The sequence below is a fragment of the Cnephaeus nilssonii genome (assembly GCF_951640355.1).
Source record: "Cnephaeus nilssonii genome assembly, chromosome: 18".
NCBI classification, from domain to species: Eukaryota; Metazoa; Chordata; class Mammalia; order Chiroptera; family Vespertilionidae; genus Cnephaeus; species Cnephaeus nilssonii.
In genome coordinates this window covers 12,983,868-13,004,896 of record NC_137089.1, presented here as the reverse complement: position 1 = coordinate 13,004,896, position 21,029 = coordinate 12,983,868, and the positions used below count along the sequence as shown (strand labels likewise).

Sequence of the window (21,029 nt, the reverse complement as noted above, 5' to 3'; positions counted from 1 at the left end):
GCGAGGTCTTACCTCCTTTGGAGTGTGGGTTTATTGATGTGCACTCAGGGACTGCTTTTGCAAAAGGCAGGAATGTGGCTCGTGTGCCTTACCTGTAACTAACTACAAGTGAGGGTTTCGGTTCAAACCTCCTTTAGGTCCTTAAACAAAAGCTCAGCCCCTTGATATGTAATAAACCTTACCTGATGTATAGCAGAGTCCTAACCTACATATCTATGTACATTGTATAGTAACACGGAATCAGTCCAGACCTGTGGGACTCCATTAAGCATCCTTCCTGGCTGCATCAGCTCAGGGGGTGTTGAGCTATTCCATACCCCGATTTTGTGTAGGTTACATATGTGCACAGATCAACAGGGTTAGTCCTCACCAAACCAGGGGTGGTTTTCTTATTAGTGGCAGTGCCTTTCTTCCCTCTTCCCACATTTCTCTCCCTTTAAAATGAAATGAGTTCCCATCATGCTCCACAGTCCTGCAAGACTTTGGGTTGTTCCCTCTAAGTAGCCCACTCTCCTTCTAAGTATTTCTATGAACTCTCCTCCCAGAGTTTTCTACAGGGGCTGCTACCCTAACCCGAGTTTTCTTTCTCTTTCCTCCTCTCTATCACAACCCCCACATACACGCACCCCCCAAGTAAAGTGACCATCCTTGAGCACAAACTTATACTAAGGTCCTATAACCTCAAGCTTGGGGCTTCACTTGTCTCAGACCTTGGTAGGGCCAAAAGAAAAGAGAGCAAGCAGAGAACTAAGAGCAGGACAAGAGAGAAAAAAGGTCAGTGGGAATGGAGCAAGTGGGAAAATCACAGGGAACCTTGCATTTGGCAAATGAGGGTGAGGATCCTGTAACCAGGAAACCCCGGCTTTTGTGCAACACGATATGTAACGTGTGTCTTGGACTAATCATGATAAGCCAACAGCAAAGCCCCAGGTGATATTGGGGACAGCTGTCAGTGTTGAAAGTGAATAATGAAAGGTACCAGAAAAATAAGGACGTGAAGAAAAACAACTAATTTTTTTTAGTTCAGTAAAAGCCATAAGGTGTTAATGTATTCTTTCAAAGAGACAGGTTGCTATTTATGTCTCCTACTATGCATACAGTTAACTATAAGATCGCCCAACTTCAGCTCATTTGGCTACAATAAAAAGTACTACTTTTTACTATTTGTTGATTGTAAAAACATGAGATGCTTACAAAGTAATAGGGGGGAAAATGTGATGTGAGGGGTAAGTTTTAAAAGGAAAAATGATTAGTAATGAGATCCTGGCCTCATTAAAAAATGTACTCTAAATATATCCACATATTGAGAAAATGTTTTGTTACTTGTTAATTCCATCTTATGCAAATTCATGGAAGTTAAGAAAGAAATATAAATTTGTACTATTGAAGGGCAGAGCTCAAAATCTGCCCAGTGGTGTGAGGAGGGAAGGAAGAGGAGATAGATCTCGTTCACTGAGAGACTCCTTTCTCTCTGGATTTCTTAGGCTTTTTTGCTGAGTAGCTGCTTGAAAAAAATGATCTCAGAAAAGATGGTAAAGCTAGCTGCGGAGAATCCCGAAATGGTAAGTGCTCTGATCTGGGTATATTTTTCACTTTAAGTTCCAACCATCTGCTGACTCTCAACGAGGCTGATCAACTCCCTGGGCCTGGAGAGCGGGCTTGAGCAGTGAGCTCCTCCCTCTGCCTTCTGGGGGGCTCATGCTTTAGCATTCAAGCCATTTTCCCAACAAGAATCATTCTTGGGTTGCTGAGAACTCTCTAACCCTCTACACCAGGGGCGGGGAACCTTTTTTTCAGCCAAGGGCCATTTGGATATTTATAACATCATTCACGGGCCATACAAAATTTTCCGCTTAAAAATGAACCTGCTATATTTGGTCAAACACTTAATGAACTCACCCCTAACGCCTTGGCAGGGCCAGACCAAATGATCTGATGGCTCTTACGCAGGCCGGACAGTCCCCATCCCTGTTCTACGCTGAACCCTTGCATTTCTGCTTTCTCCATAAAAGCTACATGATAAAGTCGGGGTCTTGCGAGGTCTATAACCCGGCAGCAATGATCCTAAATGAGCTCTACAGTTGTGTCCCTAGAAAGAACCCCATCCTCCCCACACTTCCACGGCGCCAAGTTCAAATGCCTGCAGCCGTTGGGAGAAGACATCGAGTAAACAAGCTCTCGAGCCCATCGTATTTCTCAATGTGAAATTAAACTTGGTTTTGCAAGTTTATGAAAGGCCTGACATCTCATTGCAAGGGCTGGTGGCCGGCTGTAAAAGGCTTACTGAGATAGAGTTACTTTTTTACTTGCTTTGTCACATTATGAGATAAGGATGCCCCTAATAAGACAGGATAGTTTGATTTTTTTGTAAGTGTTCACAAATACCAATGCCTGGTTGACATTTATAAATAAAAGAAAATTCTTTTGCAGAATATTACCCCGACCTTTAAAAATACAACAGAGAGCATTTGGAAATGTTTTCTAATGTTTTCATTTCAATGTAGTCCTTTATGAGAGGGTGGGTGACACCTTCAGTTTAATCTTGCTCGTTCTTGACTGAAGATTTTTTCCTAAGAAAATAGTTTCATTTTATCTTTATTTCTCTTTTGGAACTGAAAATGTTTTCCCAGGGAAAAGAAAATGTACTTGCCTATTGGTGTTTAAACAATTCAAAATCTACTAGAGTAACAAAGCAAAGGAATAAAAGAACCAAGGATGCTCTTTTTCAAAGAGTAATAAAATCGAGCCCTTTAGGCTCCAATTATTATGTATGTAAAAAGGAGAAGAAGAAAGAGAAAAGTAATTAGCTGAAGTAGTCCCATTAAAAGGGACAAGTGCCCTCAACTGTAGTTGAATAAAATGTAAGCTACTTGATGCCAAGGAAATACTTGTACAATGACTAGCTGAAGAGTTTGCTCAACAATAGGAGAAGGTAGTCATCTATTTCAAGTTTTCAAGAAAAGCAACCATACTAACTACATTCCTTAGAGCTGCACACAAATGGAAAGGTACAGTTTATCCCTATGGCTAATGGCAAAATCAGCATATTAGCCAGTATTTATATTGCTTTATCCAAATACTCAAGTTTTATTTCCACAGACTTTTTTATTTATTTCTTATTTTTGTTCTTAAAAAGACAGGTTAAGACCCTTCCTCTTGAAAATTGGGTTTTCAAGAGGATATTGTAGGGGTAGTCCACATTTCAATCTGGAATTTCAGCTACAAATCCCTGGGAAGAATGGGACCCTGGTGGGGAAAAATCAGATTAGCTGTTTGAACTTCAACTGACTCTGGGCCTCCTCTCAAAGTACAATTGATGAGAACAAGTCATGTTGTGGTTTAAAGGAGCCGTATAAATGTATGACTGCTGGGGTGGAGTGGGGACATGATGGAGGGGGGCAAACAGGTGGGGGGAAGTGAGGGACAGCCATAATATTGTCAGCAATAAAAAATAAATAAAAAACAATAAATGTATGACTGTGAAATTCACTTCCACATAAAGTTTAAACTGATGCATATCACCTAAAGAAGGTTCATATAGACCAGTGGTTCTCAACCTTTCTAATGTCGCGACCCTTTAATACAGTTCCTCATGTTGTGGTGACCCCCAACCATAAAATTATTTTCGTTGCTACTTCATAACTGTAATTTAGCTACTGTTATGAATCGTAATGTAAATATCTGTGTTTTCCGATGGTCTTAGGCGACCCTGCTAGCGGTTCTCAACCTGTGGGGTCGCGGCATTAAAAAGGTTGAGAACCACTGATATCGACGAAGATACAGAGGTCTCTATTTTGCAAGGCAGAATAGATTCCAAGATTTTTAAAAAATCCTCACCCCAGGATATGTTTTTATTGATTGGAGAAAGAGAGGGAGGGGAGAGGGAGAGAGACAGAGAGACATTGATGCGAGAAAGAAACATCAATCGGTTGCCACCCATATGCACCCCAACGGGGATCAAAATGGAAACCTAAGTGTGTGCCCTCAAGGGGAATGGAACCAAAACCTTTTTGGTGGCAAATAAAGGAGGCAGGCAGCCTACCGGCCAGCCAGCCAGGCAAGTTTGACATGCTTGGGATGCTCTAACCAACTGAGCCACCTGGGCAGGGTGATTCCAAGAGTTTGATAATCATGAAGAATCTGGGGAGGGACAGATAAACTGAGGAAACTATAACCAAACGAGCCCGTAAATAAAGCAGATGGTCCCTGGATGCATATTAAACGGTACTGTTTTATCCCAGTAAGAAGAAAGGGGGAAAGAAGAAATTTAGTGCCAACTTAAAGTTAATTGGCTTAGTTAGCTTTAGGCAGTGCTTTCCAAGGTAGATTTGAAACATTTATGAAGAGATCATTAAAATTTGAAGTCCAACAAATGTGCTAAAGAAAAAAATGGAAATAGTCAATAATATAAAAGTCGTGTTAAACTCTTAAAGGCAATATTAACTGCAAACCAGAAGGAATAAAAAATGCAATTACACTAATGCCTAAAGAAATTTTGTTAATATTTGCTTTTAGCTAGAACAGAATTACAAGGATTATTTTATTTGAAAATAGAGTATATTAGGAATAGATTTGGCTACATATCACACACACACACACACACACACACACACACACACACACACACACACAAAACAACACACCAAACAAGTGTCATTAGCAAAAGAAAAGTTTGCTTCTCTCTCATCCAAAAGAGGCTCAGAGGTAGGCAGTCCAGGCTGATATGGTGGCGCCATGATTTCGCCAGAGACCTTTCTGCTCTGCCGTCTTCAGTGGCTTTCACCTCATGCTCAAGACGGCTGCTTGAGCGCCAGTCATTACCTCCACATTCTAGGCAACAAGTCTGAGGAAAGTGTGATGCAGGACCCATCTCTTCTCTTTAAGACTTCATCTTGGAAGCCTCCCACAAAATTCTGCTTATAGCTTATTGGCCAAGTGTTAGTCATACCACCGGCCCACATCTAGGTGCAAGGGAGCTGGGTTATTTAGGCATTTTGTAGGGTATGTTGTTGTTTCTCAAAATAAATTCAGGTGTTATTACTGTCAACAAAAGGTCACTGTCACCAATTGAGTGCCAACAGGAATTCCCAACCTGGGGTGCAGAAAGAGGAGGAAGTTTATGTAGATGAACAGTTCGCAAACTAAGGAAATGCAGGTTCCGGTGGAAACTGAAAGTGCTCTCCACCAAAGCAAAGGGGAGGCCAGTCCTGGTCCCTGTTGGTTCATTTTTATGCAAATGAGGGATCTAAATTTGCCCAGTGTGATTGGTCCAAATAGCACTGTTCTGATTGGCCAGAACTGTACATACAGATTGGTTATTATGGAGCCTCTCTGATCGGTTGTTAAAGATGCAAATGAGGATATAGCTGCACAGCTCCAATTGGACAGGGCAGGTCTCAGCTCATTGGTCAAAATATGATTCCAGGAACTCCTTTGTAGGTGTAGGCTCAGACTGCAGAAAATGCAGTGCAGGAGGAGACTTGGCGGCTCAGTCTGGGGCTTTTCCCTAATGTGCAGTATGTGTGTTAGCTTCTGTAAACAATGACTCCTAGACTCTGATTATGAATGTGAGCTCAATTAATCGCAAGGAGTCCTTCTCAGCAGATATATTCCTTCTGAATCCCACATTACTAAGAAAGAAGGACAGAATGGATAATGGAGTAAGCTACCAGCAAATATAAAATGTATGATGCCTTGCTGAAACCGGTTTGGCTCAGTGGATAGAGCATCGGCCTGCGGACTCAAGGGTCCCACGTTCGATTCCGGTCAAGGGCATGTACCTTGGTTGCGGGCACATCCCCAGTAGGGGGTGTGCAAGAGGCAGCTGATCGATGTTTCTCTCTCATCGATGTTTCTAACTCTCTATCCCTCTCTCTTCCTCTCTGTAAAAAATCAATAAAATATATTAAAAAAAATGTATGATGCCTTAACCGGTTTGGCTCAGTGGATAGAGCATCGGCCTGCGGCCTGAAAGGTCCCAGGTTCGATTCTGGTCAAGGGCATGTACCTTGGTTGCAGGTACATCCCCAGTAGGAGGTGTGCAGGAGGCAGCTGATCGATGTTTTCCTCTCATCGATGTTTCTAACTCTCTATCCCTCTCCCTTCCTCTCTGTAAAAAAATCAATGAAATATATTTAAAAAAAACACACGTTATAATATGTATGAAAGACACTGAGAAAAGGAAACATGTATTTTTTGCAGTAGAAGTGTTCCTAAGGAGTTTCTCAATTTTTTATATTGAACCATAATGAATACATGAGCGGTATCAGGAATACACTGATGAATAATTTTCTGAATTAAAAAACAGGCCCGGCTGGCATTGCTCTGTGGTTGGTTGAGCATCAACCTATGAACCAGGAGGTCCCAGTTCAATTCCCGACCAGGGCATATGCCTGGGTGCGAGCTCAATCCCCAGTGTGGGGTGTGCAGGAGGCAGCCAATCGATGATTTTCTCTCATCATTGATGTTTCTATCTCTCTCTCCCTCTCTGAAATCAATAAAAAATATATTTAAAAAAAAGAAATAAAAAATATTTCCCTGGCCAATGTGGCCCCGTTGTTTGGAGCCTCATCCTATACACCCACAAAAGGTAGCTGGTTCGATTCCTGGTCAGACACATACCTGGGTTACGGGTTAAATCCCCAGTCGTGGCCTGGGTGGCAGGCAGCCGATGGATGTTTCTCTCACATGGATGTTCCTCTCTATCGCTCCCTTTCTCTCTCTAAAATCAACTTTTAAAAATATCCCGAAAAACATTTTATATTTGTAATAATCCATACTTAGATTGTTTTATTAGTTTGTTCACTTTGAAGTGCGCCTGACTCTCTAAATCGGTTTTCTGAGAAACGGCAGAGAATAAGATGGCCTTCTGCTTCCTGCTTGCCTCATACTTCTCACCCCCTCCCAGACTACCATCACATATATACTATTTTTCTCTCCACTTCTCTTTCATCTTGGGTAAGATCAGACCATGGAAAAGGCTGCCGGGCTCAGAGCTGGGTGCTTTGAAGTGTGTTCCCGGCAGGTGGTAAGGAGGGAACGCACCAGGGGCAGTGCTGTCTGATGTCGCAGCAATGCCGGCCTTTGCGTTGCTCGCCCAGTTCAGAAAACAGGAGTACAGACATGTTGCAGTGGTCATGAGAAGGGCCTGAACATACAGAGGACAACGTTTTAGAGAGCCAGGGGGAAGAATGATTGCGGGAGGAAGTGGTTAGATTGTTAGTAGAAACTACTCTGTTGATGAAGGAGAAAGTGCAGGAATACTGCCTTACGAAAAAGAATTAGCTTTCCTTCCAAGTTTATTCCTTCTAGGATGTAAGATATGTAAAGCCTTATTGAAACAAGGAAATAGATTATATCAGAAATCGCTTAACATCTGTAGTGGGTTTTATTTTATTTATTTTTACCTAGGGACGGGGAGGGGAATGAGACTAGGAGAGAGAACAATTCTGAGTTTCCCCCCAAACTCTGTAGTTCTTTGCACAAGATTATTTACAAGCGATGATGTAATGTGGTACAAGAATAATAATCATAATAGTAAAACACATTCAACGTCAGAGCATTAATTTCTCATTACTGAAACTTAATAACTGACTTTTTAAAATTGCTGAAATAGGCCTCAAATATATGAACTTTCTATTAGCAATACTGATCTAAGTCCTATGTGTATTTCAAAGCAATATATTGTATAACAAAATTAAGTTAACCATAGTTAACAAATAATGTTCTTTTGTGGTGTCAATGTTATTTATCCCACTTAATTGGAAATGTCCCGCTCTATACTCTCACGAATAATAAGCAATAACAAACAACTTAATTAAATCACCCCTCATGCCATCCTTTCTGAATGCCTGTGTTTGCCATGCGGTGGTTAGAAACTGGGGATTTAGCACCAGGGAGTTTATTTGTTGGAGGAGAAAGGCAATTAGTAAAGAGACATTTACAGTTACAGAGTGATGAGCTGAGACATGCATATCATTGTTTCATAGTAATTCTCTTCTTTTCTTATGAGCCTAAAGAACTCTTTCTCCCAAACCCTGGCTACGTCCAGTACACTGGCTATGCCAGACAGTCTCTTTCTCCTTCCAGGTTCATTCTTCACTCTCTTCCAACCTCTCCATGCCCTGGAGACTGACCTTTGTGTACTGTGACCTTGCCCTCCGATCTCCGACCTTGGACCATGCTCACCACTGGGGAAACCCAGGGAGCGTGGAGGGTGGGAGAAAAGTGAGATGGGGGGATTTATTTCTCCACTCTGTCCCCGCTGGGTCTCCGCTGCTTGGCACAGCCCTGTACAGGGGTCACGCTCCTGTGGGGGGCCTCTCCTCCCTGCTACTCCCCCTCCAGTACCACCTGCTCTCGTCCCTTCAGGCCTAGAGGGGGGAAGAATCACCCCCAAACCCTAGTCCCCGGGGACTCCAACATCCCTTCATTGATGCACTTTAATCTGCCACGTCTCCACTAAATAGTTCCTTTTGAAAACTCTCCTCAATCACCCCAAGAGGGCGCCATCTGTTCTGTATTCTGCTCGGACCCTGGCTGTTACATTGAGTTTACCTTATGAACATGAGGTAGATGCAAGTGTCTTGAACTTCAGTTTGATTCTTCCCTTGACTCATGGTGCCTTTGGGTTAAAATCAGAGCCCCTTTTGGCTTTGATTCAGCATATGGATGGGAGCTCTGTGAATTATTTCAGGATTAGAAGTTCATTTTATTTTAGGTGAAGACCCTTGAGAATCTGTGTTAAACCACAATGTCCGTAGGCAACTACCCATGTTAAACATTAAGCTTCACTTTACTTTTGGCAACTCAATTACTGTATCACTTAGACACTTGCAAATAAAGGGGGAATTTGCAGATAAGAAGTAGGTGTGCCTGGCAGCCTTCGGGGCCTTTAAGAGGATTATTGTGGGAGGGGGAATGTGCTAGTTAAATAGGTTATTTGTGTGTTTGCTTCTCCAGGCTGCACTGACCGACATTTTCCTAATCTCTTTAGCAGATTGAAGTTCCGGAACAAGGCAGAAGTAGAAAATACCACAGTCAACAAAGCCAGGTCTGTGAGTAAAATTATGTAACTGATACATTACCACTTTGATACATCTGCCATTTCCCCCCTTTCAATAACCAAAGTCATTCTACTTTTAATAATAAGCCAGAATTCTCCTTTTCAGAAGCTCTTCCATGTAGGTTAGGCCAAGAAGTGTAGTCTATTTGTTGTTGGCGACCGCTGCTCCAAAGATTTCCTTAAACCAGTAGTGGCCAACCTTTCAGACCTCACGGACCACCAGTGGTCCACGGACCACCAGTTGGCGACTGCTGGATTAACGCATCCATCCTCCCCACCATCTTATAAACCAGAGAGGTTAAATGGCTTGCCCTAGGTTGCACAGTAATCAGTGGTGGAAGGAAGCAGGCATCTGACTCCAGAGCTGTGCCCGTAACTACTTTTGCTAACTCTTTCTAAGTTCAAATCCCGGAGTAGATGAATGAAATAAAGGTGACCTCTTCGTAGCATTTGAATGGAATTTATTATTGGTCCAGCTCCTGTCACAAGGTCTGCTGTGTATATAAAAAATATTTTAGTACAGCGTGGCCGGCTTGGCTCAGTGGTTGAGTGTCGACCTATGAACCAGGAGGTCACAGTTGGACTCCCATGCCCAATTGCAGCTCGATCCCCAGTGGGGGGGGCGTGCAGGAGGCAGCCAATCAATTATTCAATTATTCTCTCTCATCATTGATGTTTCTATCTCTCCCTCTCCCTTCCTCACTGAAATCAATAAAAAGATATTTTGAAAAATACTTAGTATATAGGGATGGTATGTATAAGTATATACAGTCCTTTCTTGAGTGAATAAGCCCAGAAAATTTAAAACAGATGAAATGCAAAGCTTTCTCTTTTATCGTAACCAGAGGCCCGGTGCACAAATTTGTGCACGGGTGGGGTCCCTTGACCTGGCCAGTGATCGGGCTGATCAGGGCTTCTCTCCCAGTCCCAATCGGTTTATAGCAATCAGAACCTCTTAAAATGTATAGTAAAGATTTGGGATGAAGTTAAACGTGGAAAGTCACATGGCTCTAAGGGAGGGGGAAAAGACAGGAGAGGCAGATTCAAGTGTTTCCTGGAGACATCCCAGTGCCTGGGGTTGGTCTGGAAAGGGCTACCTCGGCATACCAGCAGGGGGCGCTCTCAGCCCTAAGTGTAGCTTCTAAAACCTTTTAGAATAACCATTGCTTAAACTGTACCGTGGTCGGCAAACTGCGGCTCTCTGGCCCCTTGAGTGTGGCTCTTCCACAAAATACCACGGCCTGGGCGAGTCTATTTTGAAGAAGTGGCGTTAGAAGAAGTTTAAGTTTAAAAAATTTGGCTCTCAAAAGAAATTTCAATCGTTGTACTGTTGATATTTTGTTCTGTTGACTAATGAGTTTGCCGACCACTGCTTAAACAGATGTAACTTTCTGTTGCCTTTTAAATATGAGAATCCTTGACTTTGCTATTGTTGTTATGGAAGTTATTTCCTCCCATATATATTTCTGACCTCTCTGTTTACTTCACAGCAGAAAGACTATTCTAGTTTTCTACCAAGGACAAGCAAGATTAAGGTAGCTGAAGGTGACTGTGTTTTGGGGACCACAGAGGAAGAAGGTCTTTGAAGAGAAAGTCTCACTCACTTTTTAAAATGTCCTCTAAGGCTGTGTTGACAGTGCTTAACCGTTGAAAGTGAGCTTCCTACCATCAGTAAAAGAAATTTGACCCCTTCCTATTTTTGTGACATTAAGATGGACCCTCTTCATCAAGACGACTTCAGAACTTTGTTAAACTCAAATGAAACAGAAATGCGAGCCAAAGCTATCCTGTTTGTTTTAATGACTCATACATGACAAGTGGCAAATCCAAATCAATTAGTAAGAAGCTTGTTCTTCTCTCCATTCCCCTAAAAGAGATGTTTACCTGGCTCCGTGACGTCTTTTATATGTTCTGACACGACACGAATGAAAGGCTCAGCAGTAAGCACTATAAACACATTTGGAATTAAGTTCTGAAGATGACTCATCAGCTGAGGAAAAGCTCTAAGAAATGGAATCATGGAAAAAGAAATTTGGACTTTACTGATGTGTCCACAGCAGCAGAGCAAGGAGAGGGAGGAAATATTGATTTATTTCCTTACATAATTCTGAGCCTACTGCTGTGGATGTACTCAAAGTAATACGGAGTTCTCCATTTCTCCACTCTTGTCATTGTATTCTGCCCTTAGAATACTAAATTCAGTTCAGTGGTCATCACGCTATTTTGATTATTTTTATTTTGGAAAGCAATGGGTATCAGTATCAGATACCTTATAAGTCTCATAGCTTTACAAATATGTATACTTATTCACTAGATTTTTTCCTTATCCAGTTTTAGTTTATGATGATAATTAATGTAATATATATAGAATTATGACCACAATAAGGGAGAAGGACAGAAGAATCTATGAAATGTAATTAGATGAAGTGTCATATTCTGATGTTCTTTTCTAACTGGGTTGTGTAACTTAATTATACAATAAATATGAAATATATTCCAGTGAATATAGAATTTACTGTTGGAAATTCTCCGAATAATAATTTTGAAATATAGAATCTATTAAAGCCCATAGTATTTACAAAGCAATGCCTCTAGCCATAACTTCTAGTACTATAAAGTTTTATATTTCTGTCTTAGACTGTAATAGGAAATTTTGGCAGGGGGCATAATAAACACCCCACATGGTCCGTGGTAAGTGTATTACGGGGTTAGAATGCATTTTTAGATGAAAATGGAAACTTATCTACTATTTGGCTAACTTAAGAATAGTTGAAGCCTGTTTCTTCTTCTTTTTTTTAAAAAAATATATTTATTGATTTCAGGGAGGAAGGGAGAAGGAGAGAGAGATAGAAACATCAATGATGAGAGAGAATCATTGATTGGCTGCCTCCTGCACACCCCCTACTGGGGATTGAGCCCGCAACCCAGGCATGTGCCCTTGGCCGGAATCGAACCTGGGACCCTTCAGTCCACAGGCTGACGCTCTATTCACTGAGCCAAGCAAACACCTACTCTGTGTAAGGGACTATTGTAGACACTGGGAATGTAAAGAAAAATTGTATGGGGGGTGAGGAGACGCATATATTAGGTTGAACTATATGCACTTGTTATTGTGGAGGTCAAAAATAATTGAATGTTGTCAGTTTGTTATGTTTCAACTTGACACATAAGAGTGAGGAACCCCAGGCAGCGCGAAGTAGGGGTCCAATGTGGAGTACGGGCCTGTGTGTGAAGGGAGTTTGGGGACGGTCAAGAAAGCCCAAGGGGAACAGGGACTTTGAAGAAAGAGTGGAGCCACGTGGAGGCAGAGTTGGGGCACACACAGGAAGGGAAAAGGTAGACCCCAGTGGGAGAATGAGCCGCTCTGTGCTAGCCAAGTTTTAGGTTCAGGGAGCAGTTCGGAGATGATGCTAAGAGGAAGAGGGACCAGTGTGCATGCACGAATGCAGCAGCCTCATCCCATAAGTCAAGCAGTTTATCCCTTATTTGAGGGTGGCAAACACAGAAGCATGGTACTTGTTAATTTTTTTTTTAACACGTAGAGGTTATCATCAATATATATCAGAATATGAGAAGAAAAATACAAGTAATGAAGGGCATTCGCAGTATATTCTGTGAAGAATAAAGGAACTGGGATAGTAGAAAACAATTCAAAATTTACTTTGCAAAATGGCACGTTCCTTGACAGTTCTGTGAGGGAAGAAGGGCCGTTAGCGTCTTTCGGGATTACTGGGCCTATTTTCACCTAGGAGGAGTTGGCGGGTTGGGATCACTTGTGGGCCAACACATACCATTATTGGGGAAAAAGTCTGAACTCCAACTGCCAGAGTGGCCTTCCCCGCTGCAGGCCCTGGGAGAAGACGCCCATCACCCCTCCCGGCGAGGACCTCAGTCTCCAGGTGGTATTGCTGGGGCGTGACCTTCCCAATGGCACGGAAGACATCAGGCAGCGCATGACCTTTATAAAGGTAGGCAACTCTGGCCCTAGCCCATTTGGCTCAGTGGGTAGAGCAACGGCCTGTGGACCAAAGAGTCCCAGGTTCCATTCTGGTCAAGGGCACGTTCCTTGGTTGCAGGCTCCTCCCTGGCCCGGGCCCTGGTCCTGGTGCGTGCAGGAGGTAACCAATTGATGTGTTACGCTCACATTGATGTTTCTCTCTGTCTTTCCCTCTCTCTTCCACTCTCCCTAAAAATCAATGAAAAAATATCCTCAGTGGAAAAATAATTTAACAACAAAAAATTAAAATCCTATATAATAAAGATGTAATATGCAAATGGTCGTTACGCCATGAAGCGTAATGACCGACCGCATAACAACCGGATCACGGATCAGCAGGAGGGTGGGGCAGCGAGCTACAAGCGGGCAGTGGAGAGCTACAGGAGGGTGGCAGCGAGCTACTGGTGCACAGATTCATGCGCAGGGCTACTAGTAGTAATAATAAAAACGTAGGTAACTGGAAATCCTTCAAGTCACTTCTAAGGGGTGTGGCATGGCGTGGGAAATTACCAGTATATCCTTAAGTCTATAGATTCGCTCCTCATTATTCCTGCAAAATGGTCCCCAGCCAGCCAGATTTTCTCTGGATACATTTACATGCACCAGTATCACTTCTCTCACATCTTCCAGACATGCATCTTCGTTTCTACTGCTGCTCATACTCCTGAAATAAACTGGCACAAGCTCTCTGCCCATGGACAAACACACTTGAGTTTGGAAATTTCACAAGAATCATAATGAGAATAAAGGGCAGAGCTGATTAAACTGTGGTGAGGCCCAAGGCCCGAGCGCTTTGGGTCCTGTGGCAGGAGGCACATGCAGGCTTTGTCTGAGGATCTGACGTGCTCGCCAAAGCTAGGTCAGTATGCAGTAAGCTTATGGCTTGCACACATCCCCACACGGATGATGGGGGAGAAAATTTTATGTGAAATATCTAAGTTAGAAATCACCTTAATTTCACCCTCAAAGTAAATTTGAGAAGAGCTAAGTGATCTTAATCTGTGGAAAACCAAATAGGTTCTAAGCCTTGGTGAGAAAACAGTGGCCAAATTGATCCTAAAATACAAAACTCAGCAAAGGAGACCACTCTGCTTTTCCGGATGCTTCTCGGTCATTCCTCCTCCTGCAGTGTGTGGTCAGTGGTCCACCGGCCTGCTGAGGACTCGGGATGGCAGGAAATGGAATGAAAAGAACTTCTCTCCTTTATTAGACTGATCTCAATCCTATCATCAGTGATCCCAGAAAAAAAAAGTTAAGAAATTAGGTGTAATTTTTTAAATATGTTTTTATTGATTTCAGAGAGAGGGAAAGAGATAGAAACATCTATGATGAGAGAGAATCATTAACTGGCTACCTCCTGAACGCCCCCTACTGGAGATCAAGCCAACAACCTGGGCATGTGCCCTGACTGGGAATCAAAACAGTAACCTCCTGGTTCATAGGTTTGACACTTAACCACTGAGCCACACCAGTGGGGCAGAAGTTAGGTGTATTTTGATGGCTCTCATCACCCCAAAATAAGATGTGCTGAGTTAACTTACAAAAAGTATGGGACAGGTAACTGATAATCCCTTATAAAATGGCTTTTAATCCTTATATTTGTAGTCCCCCCAACCCCCCCCCCCCCCACACACACACACACACATTTTATTTTATTTTTCTGTGTTAATCTTTTATTGTTCAGTTGTTTGGGCATTCCTCACTAACCCCCCTGGCTGGCATTTCAGGTGTTCTCTGATCTGCCCCATATGCTGGTATCACAAAGCATTTTCATGCCCATTACGTCATTCGATGTTTACAGTACCCTCATACGGGTCAGAGGAGGAGGTACTATCTTCATATATAGATAAACTAGAGGCCCGGTGCATGAAATTTGTGCATGGGGGGGCGAGGGTCCCCTCAGCCCAGCCTGCACTCTCTCCAATCCGGGACATCCCTCTCATAATCCTAGACTGCTGGCTCCTAATCACTCACCTGCCTGCCTGCCTGGTCACCCCTTACTGCCCCCCCTGCCAGCCTGGTCGCCCCCAACTGCCCCTCTCTGCCAGCCTAATCACCTCCAACTGCCTCCCTTGCTGGCCTGGTCGCCCCACGCAGCCTGCTTGTTCAGTCTTTTGGTCATCCCTCACTAACCCCCCTGCCGGCCTGGTCGTAGGCAGCCATCTTGTGAGGGCATGAGGGTTAATTTGCATATTACCTCTTTATTATATAGGATTATTTTTTAAATCTTTATTGTTAAAGTATTACACATCACACACTTTATTGATGTATAATTGCACTTGGCATATAAGTTACTTTATAAAAGTTATTTGTTGTATTCTTTGTTATTGTTGTTGTATTCTTAAGAAGTCATTCGTATAATGATTTTCCAGGCAAGAAAAATTAGAGCTTTAGGAAAAGTACATGGTGAACTTGGGTCTTTGGTCTAGCCCTACCTAGCCCAGGTCCTGTTCTGTAGGGCAAAGTCTTTAGCTCACCATATGGGCTTTGCTTGTGTAATATCTTGGAAGAGGTTAGACATTCAGTTGATTTAAAGGCACCGACACTAGGGCTTTTGCACTGTTCTTACGCCGAATGTGGTTTCTCTCCTGAAAAATGTGGGAACACAGAGTTGGCTGTGTTTCCTAATGGGATTTCCATCTGTCCCCATGAGCACACACTGCGATGCAGCAGTTGTCTGGGGTGGAGACGCCGGAGCAGCAGGCTGAAAATGGTACGTGTGAGTTGGCTTTGCTGTGCACATGCGCGCTCTGATTCTCGCTGGGAACCGGGCCCTGCAGAATTTCTGGGGCGCCCCAATCCTTTGGAACAGGGTCTAGTGTGCAGAGGAAGAGATGATGCAAATCTGCTGTTTCTGGGTCCCAGTCAAGGGAAGTGCAGAAATTGATTTTCAGCAGAACAAAATGACGAGTAAAACGAGTGAAATGGCAGTTACTCAACATAAACGTTGCAAAAGGCAACCACTTGGGGACAAGTTCTAATCAAAACTCAGTTAACTATAGAGCTGATTTCCAGACTTTGCTCCACAATAGCTGGTGGATGGAGCGGGGGGGGGGGGGGGCGGGGGGGGGCGGGGGGGGGGGGGGGAGAGGTCCCCTCAGCCCAGCCTGCACTATGGTGGAGCATCATGCTTCCAGGAGGCACTAGGCCCGTGGTCGGCAAACTGCAGCTCGCGAGCCACATGCGGCTCTTTGGCCCCTTGAGTGTGGCTCTTCCACAAAATACCACGGCCTGGGCGAGTCTATTTTGGAGAAGTGGCGTTAGAAGAAGTTTAAGTTTAAAAAATTTGGCTCTCAAAAGAAATTTCAATCGTACTGTTGATATTTGGCTCTGTTGACTAATGAGTTTGCCGACCACTGCACTAGGCTAACAAGTCCACCTCCTATGCAGAAGGAAAGCAGATCCGGCCCAGCCCCTGGATAGCACCAGGTTACGGAAGAAAATAAGAAGATTGTATTTCCGAGTTTATTTTCTTGTATCAACTGAATACCGCATGATAGTGGTTAAACCCAAGATTCTCGCAGGTAACTGGATTTCCATCAATTATGTATATGAGTACTGCTAGTCTTTTGCAATGAACTATGGGTTGTTCCCCCTCTTTCTTACCTCATCTCCTCTTTTCCCTTTGTCAAAATTAAAGCTGGTGACATGTAGTCTGGGGGTCACAATGAAGATGGGCTGAGACCTTAGCGAATTAACTGTAGAAAAGTCCTAAAACCTTACAGCCCTATTGCAAACTCCCTTACCTTGGACTTGGAAAAAAAAAAAAATCCTACTGGATTATTGACAAAACAAACAAACAGACAAAAAACAAAACTAAAAGCAACTAACTCCATTTTTTTAAAAATGTGCCTTGTACGCTTGGAAGATAGACTGTAAAATACATTTCTCAGGTTTTTCGAGAAACATGATCATCTGTAAGTCTTTTCTCATTCTGTGTGCCTTAGAACAAATGCACAGACGAAGAGCAATTTGCATTACTTACTCACTCCCCCACCCCCATAAAAATGTAAAAAATGTCTGCACTTGTTGGCCGGGAGTGTTAGGTTCAAAAGTTGGATTAGTCCCGTGTATTTGCAGACAATAGTTTCGGAGTGGCATAGCCTTGGCCTTTACCTTGACTTGGGCATCGCAGTTTTGTAAAGGCTTCCCCGCCTGAACCCAGCCTCTCACTAGTCACCTGTAAAGGCTTTGCGAAGCAACATATTTGCTTCCAACTTTGCAAAAAGTATCCCTTTACTAATGATCAGTTAACTTTTAGAATGGAAGGTTAATCGGGGCTAGTCCCTATATACAACATTTTGTCTAATATACGTGTGAAAATCTGTGCGGTTCTGGCATAAGTGGACAAGCGCAGAGAAAAACAACAACTGGGTGTTACAGTGAGGATCCAAGCCCTTTTCTTCTTTCCAGGGATCCAGCTGTTGTCTCGGTAACTCCACAAACGCAAGGCGACCTAAGATGCTTATTTTACAACTAGAGGCCCAGCGAGTGACTGAAATCACGTGAGGAGGCGCCCTGCAGGGGGCCGGGACCCACAACTGACTCGCAGTGTCCCCCAGCCCCCCTGCCTGTGTCCGCTCCGGGGCTGTGAGCTGCCGCACCAGCTCGGGCAGGCCCCCCTGCCTCTGTCTCCCTCTCCGCTGTGGGCCTCACCTGCACACGCAACCTCCTCCTGTCTGGTTGTGACCCGTAACGGAGTCCCGGCCTAATTTGCTTATTACCTCTCTAGATAGATAGATAGATAGATAGATAGATAGATAGATAGATAGATTGATTAACAAAGGGAGAGGGGTTTTGCTTGAATACTTAATTCCTAGTTGTGCTGGTTGCTGGAGGAAAATGTGATTCTCTAAGTCTAAGTCTTCCAAGTTTCCCCTTAGTTTTGCAAATACAATGCTGGCACACATACACACTTCATCCTCCCCTCCAACCCCCACCCCCTGTCCTCAGTGGTTTAATTGTTTAAACTGTTAGAGAACTGAAATGAATCTAACTCTGGTGCAGATAAATATATGCCACTGGCCTCATACCCTGAGACTTACTCACTGAATGGTTCTGCCTTGAGATCCCACCGCCTTAAGAAACGCCTGATGCACGCTAGTTCTGTGGGAGATGGGGCACCCGTGGAAAACACTTTTCGGAGCATGTCTCCCTCTGATGGTCATTCGTTAGTACTACCAGAAAACGAAAATGCCTTCTGGGCTGTAACTAGAGCTTAACAACAAGAAGTGCCCCTTCCTTTGCACGTACCGTATGCTTTTTAAAAAACACCTTCCCATTCCAACACAGGTCTTTTATGCAGCGACAACTGGTTACACTGAGATGATTGCCAGATCATTCTGAGTCTCTTCCGATGAGCATTTCATTATGTTTTTGAAAGTCTTTTCTGCATTTTCGGAAAATATAATCCAATATAGCCAAAATCCTTCTTTTCCTTACGCACAAGAAAACCTCCTAAAAGAAAATCCTACCCCAAGCAAATGCTTTCTGTCATCCATCCATCCATCCATCCATCCATCCATCCATCCATCCACTCATTTACTTGTATCGAATAGAGTGATCCTGAACCCTGGCTGTGCACCAGAATTCCCCGGGAAGCTTTGAAAAATACAGATACTGGGCTGTATTGTACTTTCAAACAATTCTGACTCGGTCTTGACTAGGGCCTGGGTGTTGGTGTTTTTAAGCTCCTGTGTTGCTTGGAATGTGCTGCCGGAGTTGAGAACTACTAATCACCTACTGTGTGCCATTCATTGTGGTGAGTGCTAAGCATTTAATGGCCGGGATACAGCTTCGCTGCACTGACCCTCTGACATCACCCTTTCCCAGGCCACACAGCTTGCCCCCTCTGTCTGGAGCATTTCCCTTGTCCACTGCTTAATGAACTCCTCATCCTTTGCAGCTCAGATGTATTCCTTCCTCAGAGACACTGCTGTCCTCCCATTTAAATTAGGTCCCGTATTTTGGAGTATTCGTTACCTCCCTAGCATCTCTTCTCTTTTCCTCCATAGCACTCGTCCCAGGTGTAGTTACAGGTATTCCTTCCCACTGGGACTCTCGCAATCAGAACTCAGCACCAGCTAGATTTTGGTGATGAGGAAGAAGAGGCAGGTTTACCTGAAGGGAATGGAGGTGAAGCTCCAGGGTCCTTGTGGTGGGCTGAATGACATCCCCTCCAAGATGTCCATGTCCTAATCCCCCAGAGCCGGGGACTGTGTTATCTTGCACGATAAAAAGGACTTTGGAGATGTGATTAAGTTCAAGGCCTTGAGATGGAAATAGTATTCTGGATTGTCCAGGTGTGTCCCATATAATCCAAGGAAGCAGGAGGGTCAAACTAAGGGAAGATGCAGGGCCAGAGCAGAGGTCAGAGAGAAAGGGCTACGCTGCTGGCTTGGAAGACGGAGGAAGGCGTCCTGTGCCCAGGAGTGTGGGCAGCCTCCAGGAGCCGGAGAAGGCAAGGACATGGATTCCACCCCCGGAGCTTCCGGAAGGAATGCCGCACCGCCTACACTTCGGTTTTATCCCGGTGAGACTCCTTTGGACTTCTGACCTCCTGAACTGTCAGAGGATCAATTGGTGTTGTCTTCAGGCTTTAAGTTTGTGGTCATCTGTTACAGGGACCTGAGGGAACTAGGACAGCCTCCCTTATGCAAGCCCCTTCCAAGAGCCTGACAGGGACCCTGGGAGTTGTTCACAGGGTCCAATGAAATGGCAAAATTAAAATGTTTTTTACTGCAGTTGATGAAGGTGGCTGTCTCTTCGCTCAGACTTCTCAAAGACGCTCCTCGCCTTCGGTTGAGTAGCGTGGAGTAGCTGCACACATTTTGGGGCTCTGGCTGAGCATACATGCAGTTGGGGATACTTTGGTTTGCGGTTAGTGGGATAAGATTCTCTGGTTCGTGGTCGCTTCCACCAGGTGCTAACTTGTTGCTGGGGTGTGGGAGTGGCTTCCGTAAATAGTCCTCACACCCATCCCCCCGTGCTCAAGTCCCCAGGTGTGGTGATATGAAGGCGTCACAACCTATGTGTAGCATGCAATTCATTCCCTTAGTCTCGTCAAGGAAAAAAAGCTGTCTGCAGAGTCCCTCCATTTTTCAGATCAAACAAAAACAGTGCTTCATGAAGAAGGAGAGGAGAGATACATTTAAACAGAAGTAGTGAATAGACTCTCAAGATTGTTTAATAGACCAATTAATGAAGAAGAGTGAATTGTTTGAACACTTTGGGAAAAGGCTGAAATTCTTGGCTGATTTGACATCATTAACAGGCATCAATGAAAATATTATAGACTTAACACACAATTGCAAGGGCGCCCATGACAGATTGATTTATAAGTGTCATCAATTAGAAGAAGAATATTTGTGATTAGTCACTCACTGCACAAGAAAATGTGGAATGCCCTGAAATCTTGTAATTCTTACACGAAAGAAATTTGATAGAGGTTTTCTCAAATTGGACAATAATCCTAAAGAGTTACATGACATTTTCAAGAACAAACTGTTAGACTGAATAACAGTCCTTGAATGGGTGGGCATGAGGGTGGCCTGGGTGGGCAAGTACGCCAGAATTCAGGGGAGGGATGACCACTGTGCAGAGGGAAGTCCTCTTGGCGGTAGGACTTGTTTTCAGTAAATGAACTCCCACCCCCCAGTCTCCCCATTTTTAGTTTTGGCCGTACACATGTATGTTGCATTTAGTCTGGAAGTCCTAAAAAATGGGATGTAAATATTTAAACCGTTTTTGGAAAAAAATAAAAACTCCAGGTCCTATTTTAGAGGTAGAGCACTCCGCCATCAGTTACTAACACTAATATATCTATTTGGGTTATAGGGCCGATTGTTCATTGATGCCTATGGATCTTCATACAACGGTCCTCGCCTTGGAGGCCTTCACTGAGCTGAGAGGGTAGGATGTATATTTAGGGAAGCACGTGAAAGTTGCAAAATGCTCCCGGGCTCAGAT

General features: G+C 43.7%; 1 protein-coding gene across 2 annotated transcripts in view; it reads left to right on the top strand.

Moving 5' to 3' along the window:
• The window catches only part of SNX31 (sorting nexin 31), a gene marked incomplete at both ends in the record, with an annotated part of 45,538 nt that extends 34,888 nt beyond the window's left edge, over positions 1 to 10,650 (top strand). The window contains 3 exons of one of the 2 annotated variants that reach the window (XM_079795924.1): positions 1,485 to 1,562; positions 8,996 to 9,052; positions 10,558 to 10,650. In XM_079795924.1, coding sequence (XP_079652050.1) covers positions 1,485 to 1,562; positions 8,996 to 9,052; positions 10,558 to 10,650 — 228 coding nt within the window. Of the gene's footprint in view, positions 1 to 1,484; positions 1,563 to 8,995; positions 9,053 to 10,554 lie in introns of both variants that reach the window. The other variant, XM_079795923.1, reaches the window with a different exon arrangement.
• Positions 10,651 to 21,029: the final 10,379 nt, after the last annotated feature.